The sequence below is a fragment of the Scyliorhinus torazame genome, chromosome 13 (genome assembly GCF_047496885.1).
Source record: "Scyliorhinus torazame isolate Kashiwa2021f chromosome 13, sScyTor2.1, whole genome shotgun sequence".
Taxonomy (NCBI): domain Eukaryota; kingdom Metazoa; phylum Chordata; class Chondrichthyes; order Carcharhiniformes; family Scyliorhinidae; genus Scyliorhinus; species Scyliorhinus torazame.
Window position 1 is genome coordinate 130,842,495 of NC_092719.1, and position 13,116 is coordinate 130,855,610.

General features: G+C 48.4%; 1 protein-coding gene across 3 annotated transcripts in view; it reads left to right on the forward strand.

Moving 5' to 3' along the window:
* The first annotated feature begins 546 nt into the window (after positions 1-546).
* Positions 547-13,116, forward strand: part of zmynd10 (zinc finger, MYND-type containing 10) — a 113,021-nt gene continuing 100,451 nt past the window's right edge. For all 3 annotated transcript variants that reach the window (XM_072472151.1, XM_072472152.1, XM_072472153.1), the window contains exons 1-2: positions 547-704; positions 9,614-9,722. In XM_072472151.1, coding sequence (XP_072328252.1) covers positions 604-704; positions 9,614-9,722 — 210 coding nt within the window. In that variant the 5' untranslated portion in view covers positions 547-603. The remainder of the gene's footprint in view (positions 705-9,613; positions 9,723-13,116) is intronic.

Below are 13,116 nucleotides of genomic sequence, written 5' to 3' on the forward strand. Positions count from 1 at the left end.
GAATCTGGCCCAATAATTAAGAACAAAGTCATTAGAATAATATATTAACGTAAAAATATATTGCACTATATAGAGATTGAATGTGCACATTTCATGCACCAGATTTGCCTTTCTAACTATAAGCGCACCACTCAGGACTGAACCCGCTCTTTATACTGATGATCCTTGTGGGGGGGGAAAGTGATCCGCTCTTTATACTGACTGCTGCCACTGACGACACACAATTAGTGGGGCTCCTCTGGGACGCGTCCTCACCTGGACAGGGCATCTCTCCCACACACACAGCTGGGTGGGGTCTCTCCAGGACGCCTACATTAGGGCCGGACCTCCATAGGGCACGCCCACATAAAGGCGGAACATCTCTCGGACGTGTCAACATCGGGGCGGGGCGTCTCTAGGCCACGCCCACACTAGGGCGGTGCCTCTCAGGGCGGGGCTCCGTTAGAGCACGCCCACAGCAGGGCAGGCTCCACTTGGACACGCCCCTGGATGAGCGTCTCCGCCCACAGCTTTCCCGACATCACGCCCCGCCCCCTGGCGGCACATGCGCGGTGCCGTGTATTTGGGTTGCTATGGGAACCGTTGTACCGTTGGAGCCGGGAGATGGCGGCTGGGCTGGGATCGGCCGTGCTCCTCCCGGTGGAGGCTGCAGGATACGCGCAGAGTTTGCAGGAGTTCCCGCTCAAAGACATCGGCAGCGCCCGGTGAGGGACTGGAGAGAGTGAAACGGGAGAGGAGAAAGGGACCCGGGGGGGGGGGGGACGTGATCCCTGCGGGGCGGGGGAGAGAGTGATCCTGGTGGAAGGGAAGGGATGGGGGGAGAAAGTTATTCTTGGCGGGGGCAGTGTCCTTTTTGGGGGAGGGTAGAGTGAACCTGGGGATGGGGAGTGGTTCTTGCGGGGGGAAGTGATCCTTGGGGTTGGGAAGGGGGGGGGGAGGGTAAGTGATCTTTGTGGGGTAGTGATCCTCGGTGGTGTGTTTCACAGTCCTATCTGTAAACGTTTTTTGCCGTTCTCAATAAATTACAATTATCAATGAAAATCATCTGCAATGATTTATCTCCCAATTCCTGCAACATTACCTTGCGAATCTACCAAGAATCAACCCCCTCCTATTTCTCATCAACAAGCTGTACCTGGATTTTGTAAGGGCCCCGAAGAATCCAGCACGAGTTTTAAGGATACAAAATAATAACGTTTATTTACTATAACAATATATACATAACAGTAGCAGTAACTTCCCTTGCTACCTTCTCCTTCCTCTTGGTTCCTGGACTGGTCAGCTTATTTACAGTAGGAGTTTCTCCGCCCCCCTCATTGGGGAAGTTCATACTCCCATAGGATTGTGGAATAGTCGTTAGTCCCCAGCCAATCGTCAGTAGGCAGGTTATAACATCCCTTCCCCCCAAAGTCCAAGGAATCCACCGTAGGCCCTGGCGAAGGAAGGCGTCAAACTCGTTTGGCCGCAGGCCGGACGCCATTTGCACGCGGCGCTGGATCAGGCGGCGTATAACGAGACGGAGACCGGCGCTTCCGTGATGAACGGTTGTACATCCACGGCCTGTGGACCCGAGGATTCCCCCTCTGATTCATCCTGTGTCTCCATCTCGGAGTCAGAGTCTGCTGCCTCCGTCATGTCAGCGTCTCTATCCCCATTCGGTCCCGTCACGACCTGCGCTGGCTTCGAGTGAGGCACCAGTGGAAGATTTGGAGGACTACCTTCCCTTGTTTTTGGTCTTTGCCGCTGTTGAACTGAGCTCCGGGGGTGGGGAATCTTTTGCAGGGATGATCTTCTGGACCGGACGTGGTCTACATGTTTTCGCTGGAGACGACCCTGGGCTTGCACTTGGTACGATATAGGGCCTGCTTGGCGAAAGATTACACCAGGAACCCATTGGGCACCACCAGCAAAATTCTGCACGAATACTGGGTCACCAGGCGCAAACTGCCGAATCGGACGATGCCGAGACAATCCCGGTCCCTGCCGTTCTTGTGTGTGGCGTACTTTTGCGCCAATGTCCGGGAAGACCATACTAAGGCGGGTGCGAAGTCTCCGGCCCATTAGGAGTTCTGCGGGAGCTACCCCAGTCACTGCATGGGGGGTGGTCCTGTATGTAAACAAAAACCGAGCCAGTCTCGTGTCCATTGATCCGGAAGACTGCTTCTTTAGGCCTCTTTTGAATGTTTGCACTGCACGCTCTGCCAACCCATTTGAAGCCGGGTGGTATGGGGCAGTGCGGATATGGCGGATGCCGTTCGTCTTTGTAAACCTAGCAAACTCCTCACTCGTGAATGGAGTGCCATTATCCGTGACCAGCACCGCGGGGAGGCCATGCGTGCTAAATGATAAACGCATTTTTTCAATTGTTGCGCAGGACGTTGTCCCCTGCATCTTATGCACCTCCAGCCATTTGGACTGGGCGTCAATTAGTTGAAGGAACATGGATCCCTGAAAAGGGCCAGCGAAATCTGCATGTAAGCATGCCCATTCCCAGTGATGCAGGGGCGCGGCCGGCGGAAGCTTCTGATGCTCCTGGCAAATGGAGCAGTTTTGGGCCACCTTCTCAATGTCGGTGTCGAGGCCTGGCCACCAGACATAACTCCGGGCCAACATCTTCATCTTGGTCACGCCCGGATGCCCATTGTGCAAGTCTGATAATATCAGCCCCTGGCCTTTTTCCGGGACAATCACACGCGTCGCCCACAAGAGGATGCCGTCTTCCACACTGAACTCTGACAGCTTGGAGGAAAATGCCCGCAACTCGCCTGGGAGCTGTCTATGCTGCCCACCATACAGGACTATGTGCCGAACCTTTGACAGGACTGGCTCCGTCTGGGTCCACTCACGGATCTGTGATGCCGTGACAGGCAAGGTGTCCATAAAATTTAGGGTTGCAGCCACCTCACCGGTCGTGGGGGTCGACATGGGGCCGGTTGATAAAGGCAATCGGCTCAGTGCGTCGGCATTTGCTATCTGCGTACCTGGTTTGTGCTCCAGAGAATACTCATATGCAGCAAGCAACAAAGCCCAGCGCTGGATCCGTGCAGAAGCAATGGGCGGTATTGGCTTATCCTCTCTGAAGAGTCCCAGCAGGGGCTTATGATCAGTCACGATAGTGAAATGGCGGCCGTACACATACTGGTGGAAGCGTTTCACCGCGAAAACCACTGCCAGGCCCTCCTCCTCGATCTGCGCGTACTTTTTCTCCGCTGCAGTCAATGTGCGGGAGGCAAAAGCTATCGGTCGCTCGGCCCCGTTCTCCATCTTGTGGGACAGGACAGCCCCAATACGATACGGGGATGCATCACATGTGACGAGCAAAGGCTTTCCCGGATCATAGTGGGTTAGTAACCCAGACGACGACAATTGTTGCTTTACCCACCGGAAAGCGGTTTCTTGCGGCTGACCCCAAACCCAGGTGTGATTTTTCTTTAGCAGCAGGTGTAAGGGGGCCAGCGTAGTTGCCAGATTGGGGAGGAACTTCCCGTAATAGTTTACGAGACCAAGAAAAGAACGAAGATGCGAAGTGTCAGTCGGGGTGGGGGCATGTTGAATTGCACGCACCTTCTCTGCGACGGGGTGCAGACCCTCGCGGTCCACCCGATAGCCTAGGTAGACTACTTCTTTTGCCTGAAATACGCACTTTGTGTGACGTAAACGGACTCCAGCCTCCGAAAGGCGTTTAAGGACAGCCTCCAGATTTTCCAAATGCTCTTGCTCCGACGTCCCTGTAATCAACACGTCATCTAGGTAGACAGCCACACGTGGTAAACCTCTCAAAATGCCCTCCATAACACGTTGAAAAATTGCGCAGGCAGAGGATACTCCAAAGGGCAACCGTGTATATTCATACAGGCCCCGGTGTGTGTTAATTGTTACATATGGTCGGGAGGCAGGGTCCAGCTCCAACTGCAGGTAGGCGTGACTCATATCTAATTTTGTGAATGAGAGTCCGCCTGCAAGTTTCGCGTAGAGATCCTCTATGCGAGGCATTGGGTATCGGTCGAGTCGGGAAACTGTATTCACTGTAAGTTTATAGTCGCCACACAAGCGAACTGTGGCTTCATTACTGGTACAATTGGTGCTGCCCAGTCAGCAAAACCGACAGGCCTGATAATACCCAAACTCTCCAAACGAGTGAGTTCCCCTTCTACCTTCTCGAGCAAAGCGTAAGGCACTGGGCGCGCCTGGAAATAGCGCGGCGTGGCTCCTGGTTCAACTTGGATATGGGCTACGGCCCCTTTTATTTTCCCCAAACCAGGCTGGAATACCTCTGGGTATCGTCCTAGCACCTCAGTCAACCCTCCAGAAACTGTTTGGAGGATGTGCTGCCATTGCAACCGCAAATGGCGCAACCAGTCCCGACCCAACAGGCTGGGCCCATGGCCGCGCACCACGATAAGTGGGAAACGCCCCTCCTGGCATCCATGGACAACAGGGGTCATTGTAGTTCCTGCAATGTCCAGTGGTTCCCCCGTGTAGGTGGCCAACCTGGCCTGTGAGTCAGTTAATGTAAGGGTCTGTATACCCTGCTTGATGCGGTCGAATGTCCTCTGGGCGATCACGGAGACCGCTGCGCCAGTATCCAACTCCATCTCCAGCGGGTGGCCATTGACCCGTACTGTCACCTTAATGGGGGCCACACGGGGAGCTGCCACACAATGCAGCTGCAGGCAGTCGTCCTCCGTCTCCACGTCCTCAGGAGTGGTCGCCGCAGGTTCATCCACATGGAAGGTACGGCCTCTGGGCTGGTCCCAGTTACGGCCCCTGCGCTGGTCCCAGTTTCGGACGGAACAACGGCGCCTCTGGCGTCCCCAGGACCGCCATCCGTGACGGGGTCGGAGCCTACAAGTCTGACACGGACATGGCTCCTCATCCATTGGCTCTGGAGAAGGCTCCCTTCGGGGAGGAATGTCCGATGGCCACTGGCGTCGGTCTGGTCGTTGCCTCGCCCAAGGTACCGCAGGAGTGCGGGGGGAGGTTTTTTGGGCGGAATATGACCACCTGGCGCTCGTTTTCAGTGATATTGTTTGCCCGGAAATAGTAACGCACGATTCTGGATTCAAGTTCCCCTTCAGGTCTTGAGCATACAATTCAAGGCTGGCACTCCTATGCAGTACTGACTAAGTGCTGCACTCCCAGCTGTGCTATATCTCAGGGGAGATATTGAACCAAAGTCCTGACTGCCCTTTCAGGTGGACATAAAAGATCTCATGGCAATATTTCAAAGAGGATGGAAATTATCCTGTTTTTTTTGGCTGATATTTATCAACCAAGATCACAAAAACAGATAATCTGGTCACGTTGCTATTTGTAGGAGCTTGCTGTGTGCAAATTGACTGTGTTACAACAGTAACCATATTTCAAAAGTGCTTCATTGGCCGTACTATGTTTTGAGATGTCCGGTGGTCATGAAAAGCGCTACATAAATTCAATTTTCTATATCTGTGCAATCACTAAGACAACCTACTTCCACCTCTAATATCATCTGACTCTGCCTCCTTGTCAACTCATCTGCTGATAAAACCCTCCTCCTTGCCTTTGTTACTTCAGGACTTGACTTTTCAAATGTCTCCTGGTTGGCCTCCCATTTTCGATCTTATAGTACAACAGTAACTACCTTATAAACATCCTCATTGGCTGTAGAGTACTTTGAGCTGTTCTGTGGCCATAAAAGGTGCTATGCAAATGTATGTCTTTTTTTTAGCTTTTTTTGTGTCTTGTGAATCGGTAGTGTTCGGAGATAATATTGTGCATGAATCCTGATCTCAAGTGCAGACTCATGATACCCACAGCTAGTGTCACCAAGATGTCACATATGACCTTCCTTTCTCCATCTTCTACCCATGGCATTGCATATTTCATTTTATGAACATCAGTGGTAGGAAGAATAATGGAATCATTACTAAAGGGGAAGAAAGAAGAACATCTAGAAATTAGAAATATAATATTGAATAATCAGCATGGATTTCAAAAGGGAAAACTTTGCTTGGACAACGTCATTGATTGTTTCGAGGAGGTAACAGAGAGTAGGCAATGGTAATGTTGTAGATGTAATATTTAGATTTTTGAAAGGTCTTTGATAAGGTGCCCCATAATACACAAATGGATAATGTGAGTGTATGTGGAGTCGGGGACAAGTCACAGGATGGATTGCTGGCTGGCTTCAAGACAGAAAACAGTGAATGGGAATAACGGGTAGTTATTTAGGACTGCAGAAGGTGGGAAGTGGTATTCCATGAGATTCAGTGTTGGGACCACTGCTGTTCACAATTTACATTAACAAATTGGACTTTGACGAATCAAAAACACAATTTCTAAATTTGTTGATGGCACCAAATTGGGGGAGAGAGGATGGTCAACACTGAAGAGGGCTGCAGCAAATGACAGGAGGACATTAACAATCATGCAGAATGAATAAATAATTGGCAAATGTAGTTTTACACAGATAGCACATTTTGGTAAGAATAGGAAGGTCACTTAAATTACTTGGAAAATGCAAGACTAGGTCGGGTGGAGAAACAGGGATCTCAGAATACACAGGTTAGCAAGGTCATTTTTTTAAAAAAAACAAGCACTAGACTTCATTTCTAGAGAGATTGAATTGAAAAACAGGGACGTTATGCTAAACCTAGATCAAACCTTGGCTGTACTGCACTTAGACTACTGTGTGCAATTCTGGTCACCATGCTATAAAAGGATATAGAGGAACTGGCTCCTATGTCCCCCCTGCTGTTTGCACTCGCGATTGAGCCGTTGGCCATCACATTAAGAAGTTCAGGTGTATGGAAAGGAATAGTGCGGGGGGGGGGGGGGGGGGGGAAAGAGCATAGAGTGTCCTTGTATGCCGATGATTTGCTGTTATACGTGTCGGAACTGAGTGTGTCGATAGGGGGAATATCGGAGCTGCTTCGAGTGTTTGGGTCTTTCTCGGGGTACAAACTGAATCTAGACAAAAGTGAGTATTTTGTGGTGTCTCGGCCGGGGGTGGGGGCAGGGGTGGGGGGTGCTGCCATTCCGTAGGGCAGGGACTCACTTTAGTTACCTGGGGGTGCAGGTTGCCCGGGAGTGGGGGGGGGGGGCTCTGCAGGTACAACATTTCTAGTTTGGTGGGGAGAGTGAAAGCTGATCTGGCAAGGTGGGATGGCCTCCCTCTGTCACTGGCGGGTCGGGTACAGGCGGTTAAAATGAACGTGCTGCCGCAATTTCTGTTTATTTTTTAATGCCAGCCGATTTTCCTGCAAAAGGCTTTTTTCAGAGAGATTGAGGGAAGGATTACTTCGTTCATATGGGGAAGGAAGGTGGCCAGAGTTAGAAAGGTGCTGCTACAGAGGGTAAGGCTGGCAGGGGGTTTGGGTATTCCGAACCTGATGTATTACTACTGGGTGATGAATGTGGAGAAGGTGCGGAGCTGGGTCAGTGGGGTTGATTCCCAGTGGATCAGAATGGAGGAGAGTTTGTGCAGGAGGTCGGGATTGAACGCACTAGCAACAGCGCCGCTCCCGATAGCCCCGGGGAAGTACTCAGGGAGTCCGGTAATAATAGCTTCATTATGAATTTGGATGCAGTTTCGGCAACACTTCGGGTTGGGGGGAGGGTCAAGGGAAATGCCGATTCGGGGAACCATAGATTTGAGGTGGGATGGAAATTTTCAGAAATGGGAGGAGAAGGGGATTAGGACACTAAAAGATTTGTTTCTTAATGGTCAGTTTGCAGGGCTGAAGGAGCTGGAAGCAAAGTATGGGCTGGAGCAGGGGGAAATGTTTAGATACATGCAGGTTCGAGATTTTGCCAGAAAGGAGATACAGCGCTTCCCGGTGGAGCCGGCCTCCACATTGCTGGAGGAGGTGCTGACGACAGGGGGACTGGAGAATGGGGTAGTGTCAGCGTTTTACGGAGATATTTTGGAAGAGGAGAAGGCACCACTGGAAGGGATCAAAGCAAAGTGGGAGGAGGAGTTGGGAGAGGATATGGAGGAGGGCTTCTGGTGTGAGGTGCTCTGGAGAGTGAATGCCTCCACCTCGTGCGCGAGGTTGGGGCTGATACAGCTGAAGATAGTATACAGAGCACACCTCACGAGGGCGTGGATGAGCCGATTCTTTGAAGGAGTAGAGGATGTGTGTGAATGTTGCGGGGGAGACCCCTCAAACCACATTCATATGTTTTGGTCCTGTCCAAAGCTAGAGGATTACTGGAAGGAGGTTTTTAGGGTAATTTCTAAAGTGGTGCACGTGAAACTGGACCCGGGCCCCCGGGTGGCCATATTCGGGGTGTCGGATCAGCCAGGGTTGGAAACGGGTGCAGAGGCAGATGTTGCAGCCTTCGCCTCGTTGATCGCCCAAAAGCAGATCCTGATGGGATGGAGTGCAACCTCTCCACCCTGTGCCCTAGCGTGGCGGGGGGACTTGTTGGAATTCTTGACTCTTGAGAAGGTTAAGTTTGAACTGAGGGGAAGGATGGAGGGTTCTACAATTCATGGGCATTATTCATCATGCACTTTCAAGAGCTGGATAACATCGAACATTAGTTGGAGTGGGTGGGTGGGAGGGGAGGGGCCGGTGTGTGTTGATGGTGACTATGGGTGATTCCTGATTCCTTTTTGTCATTTGTTTATGTGAACATGCGGACTAATGTTTGGGGTTTGGTAGGAGGATGGGATCGTTGTTATTGATATGGGGATTGACATATTTGTTACTGATTATTGTTTGTTGTTGGTGGGTGTAAACTTGGGAGAAAATGTGAAAAAGGAGGAGAATAAAAAATATATATTTTTTTTAAATTATAGAGGCACTGGGGAGAGTGCAGAGAAGATTGACAAATAGGATACCAGAAAAGTGTGGGTATACATATCAGGAAAGAATTGCCAGGCTGAGTCTCTTTTCTCTCGAGAAAGAAAGCTAATGGGTGACCTAGTAGAGTTCTTTACAATTATGAATAGTTTGAAAAGAGTGGGCACAGAGTGTTTCCTCTTGTGCAGAAGAGCATAACTGTAGGCCATCAATATAAGATAAACACCCAAGAAATTAAGAGGAAAATCAGGAGAAACATCTTTGCGCAATGAATGCTGAGAATGTGGAACCTGTAACCACAAGGCGTGGTTGAAATAAATAGTATGGATGCATTTAAGGGGATGAGGGGAAGGGAATAATAATAACACTCTAATAATCTTTATTAGTGTCACAAGTAGGCTTACATTAATGCTGCAATGAAAATCCCGTAGTCACCACACTCGGGTGCCTGTTCGGGTATACTGAGGAAGAATTCAGAATGTCCAAATAACCTAACAAGCACGTCTTTTGGGACTTGTGGGAGTAAACTGGAGCACCCAGAGAAAACCCACGGAAGCACGGGGAGAACATGCAGACTCTGCACAGACAGTGACCCAAGTGGGAATCGAACCCGGGTCCCTGGAGCTGTGGAGCAGCAGTTCTAACCATTGTGCTACCATGCCACCCACAGAGGGCTATGATGGTGGATTTAGATGAGAAACGATGGGAGGAGGTTTGCATGGAGCATGAACATTGGCATGGACGTATGCTGTATATCCTGTGTAATCCATGTTGTTCTCGTGACTATCTAAACCCTTTTTTCTAAATGGACTGATTGTTCACAGATGGTTCAGACAGCATGAGTACATCGAGAAGCTGAATATGCAGGCCATCATCGATGCCACTGCTGAACAGGATGAATTTGTTAAGGAGACCATTTACGCTCATGGGAAGGTAGGGATCTCTTTTAATGAGAAAGATGGTACCATTAATTTTTTTCCATGACCTCACATGCATGCAATTTAACGGGAAATATGCACCCGAAAAACTAACCTCTCCACCTTTATTATAGTTGCTGATGGACTTCTGTCTTTCCAGTATATCCTGTTTTAAATTTCAGATGTACAGAATTAATTGTGTGGTTTAAAAAAATTTGTACTGGTGATTTGCTTCATTGTTTGAGCTGTCTGTGTAATACCAACGTCCTCATAGCGCTAAGGACCTGGGTTTGATCCCACCTGCTAAAGTCAATATTTTCCCGCTTCTGTAGTAGAAAGATTCCACACACTCGTTAAGACAAAATAACAAAGCTTTATTTTTGAAAAGACTGCATGCCGTACCGGCTGAAACTTGAAGTCAGAGAGCAGTCAACAAAACGGCTAAGTCTTTCGCAAGTTCCGTGCTTTCGCAGAGAATTAGCTCAATATTTATACATTATCATCAAGATTGCGTGAGAACAGTATAGTCAGGAATTTGATCGGAAATACAAACGGAAGCATAGAACAGACCTTTTTTGGTCACATCACTCATACCATTATCTTGTCCTTGGAGGGAACATTGAAAGGTCGGAATAGAATTATTTCTTCATGAACTTATCTTGTTTAATTCCTACGGCCCTGGGATATGACGAGTTAGTTTTATCAGGAGTTGCCGAGGTCCGGTGTTTTGGAATGACTCGACCTTCGCTGATCTTTTCAGACTTCAGGTTATGCAGAGTTGGCCTTATCAGTCTTACAGTCTGAAATGGTTAGGGCAACATTTCTTACAGGGGTCTGGTGAACTGTGAGCATGCTTTACATGGGCCTGGTGAGCTGGAATGAGTAGTTCAGCTTTTCTTACATTGTATCAAAAATTTTGACCAGTCTTCCCATTGACCAGTTTTCCCATCATGCCATTACGTAATTCGTACCATATCACATTCCCTCCTTTTGTCATATCATGACAACTAGTTAAATAGGTATATCCATGACTCGATTGAAAATGCATTTACACAAGCAACCAAGCAATCCTATCCCTCGTAGAATTAGGAGTGGTAGAATGAAGGCCTTAAAGATCCAATCAAATAATCCGTGACCCAACCATCCTAGCCAACCCGGCGGATTATAGTCATGAAATTCACTGCCAATCTCTTGAATTTGAGCAGCCTGTCTCTTAATATGGTCGCATATTCAAACATGCAGTTCACATTTTAAAATTATTTGGACTACTGCATTTCTGAAGCTACTTGAGTTACTGCATCTTTAAAGTTTACTCCAATTACCCCATTTTCCAAAGACAGAGTCCTTTCATCACAACAATATTTCAGCAATTGAATCAGAAAGGAATTCTTATTAGAATAATCCACAATAATCTTATCTTATCCACAATCTTGAGGAAACATCATTCTTCTCACATCTGGTGCTATTCATTTTGCACAAATTCCTTCAGAACAAGATACATAGAACCATAGAATCATAGAATAGTTACAGCACAGCGCTTCTTGTGTCCATTCTGGTTTAATTCCACTTCCCTGCCCTTTCCGTAGCCCTCAATTTTATTTTATCTTAAGGGATTTATCAATTCCATTTTGAAAACCCAGATTGTGTTTACCTCGCCACACTCTCAGATATCGGTCATTACACTTGATTGGTCGCCCTGATATACACATTGATCCTGTTTCTTAATCAAAACTAAAATAGCTTATCAGATCAGTCATTCACTTGTTTGTTGCTTGTGAGAGCTTGCACAGATCAACTACTACACTTGACAAACAATTCAATTAAATGCTACGTAAACATGAGCTTTATTTTTGTCTTTCTAAACTGCTGTTATATGAAGACAGGCTGTTCACCAAGCAGGATAGCATTAAATTATGCATCTACAATAAAGTTTTTATTATATATTTCTGTTCTGCCTTTCCATTTGTCGCTTCCTCAACCCTGGATTGTCATCTTAAGCGGGTGATCAGAACTTTTGTCTTACAAATTGTGCAGAACAAGGCAATAAGAAAATGCATAACTGCCCTCAGCTCTACACTCTGCAGGCACCCGCAGTTTAGCTTACATTTCCTCTATACCTCGTGTGACAATCTGCCAACTACAATTTATTCTTACTTGTACTGTTGCATGTCATTAATGCTTTTTACGAAGATTAGAGAAGAGTAAGCTCATTCCATTCACTGAGAACAATGAGTTAGGGTTGGCAATCTGAGTCTCCAGGATACTGTACTCCTGTGAACAATCTGGGAGAAAAATCATAGGGCATTCAAAACACGTTTTTTTTCATTATCTTAGTAATTTTTTTATTGTTATAAAATATTGGAGATAGGAGAAAGGTTGTTTGGTTGGATGATTTGTTAAGGTCAATCATTTAAGGATAAGTCTGTTCGCTATTCAATTTGTGTGGGAAGGTTGTGTGCTATCAGGTGGGATATGTCAGGTGACCAGTGGTGGGCGTGTGGGGTAGTTGGCAGGCTATGTGATAAAACCTCTAGAAATACGTTCAATTATTCTTGACAACCCTCTCAGTGAGGAGAAAGTGGACTTGCTTTGGTTCAGAAAAATCAGCAGCACCCATTGTGTTTAGATTGAAAAATTACACATTTGGGGCCTGATTCAGTGGCCTTGTGGCGCTCGAACAAGAGTGCCCCAAGGCCAGTGAATAACGAGAAAGGCCAAAAACAAGAAACGTGCTGGGCGCCCAACCGCTTGCGATGCAACTGGCCTGTTCCTATAGGTCAAATAGAGTTCCCGCTGCAGCATGGCGAGAAACCAATAATCACCACTTAAACCCTATTTCCATACAAGTAACAGAAGCCACCCCATATCGAACGGCCTCCCGTGATCCAGCAGTCTCCCCAGCAAATGGCCACGCTGACACTGATTAGTACTCTTTTTGAAAAACAAGAACCTGGCTGAAGGGCTGCTGCGGGGACCCTAGGAGGTGAGTAGCCATCTTCGCTCATAGGCAATGAGCTCGGGAGCACCTGGCTTGCTGCCCCTGTGCTCGGAGAGGTGTGGGTATGCAGCCCCGGTTGGGGGTGGGCTGACATGGGGAGCTGGGGGTTTCAGGGCTGCGGGGGGCCGTATCGGAGCTGGGGGGAGGGGGGGAGACCTCCATGTCAACCCCTGGAACATGTGTACCCCTTCCGGGGGCAACCCTGATCCCCGACTGTCTGCTCCACCGAGCACTCGTAACTCCCACTGATCGCGGAGGCCTCTGACAACGCGGCTGGAGGCTATTGCTAATGGGGAATTGGCAATTGGGGTTAAGTGAGCACTTCACACGTCCCATGTGGATCCCCGTGGCTGGGTGGGCCATGTAGCATTTGGGGCTCATTGCCTAGCATCCCAATTGCACGTTGATGCAT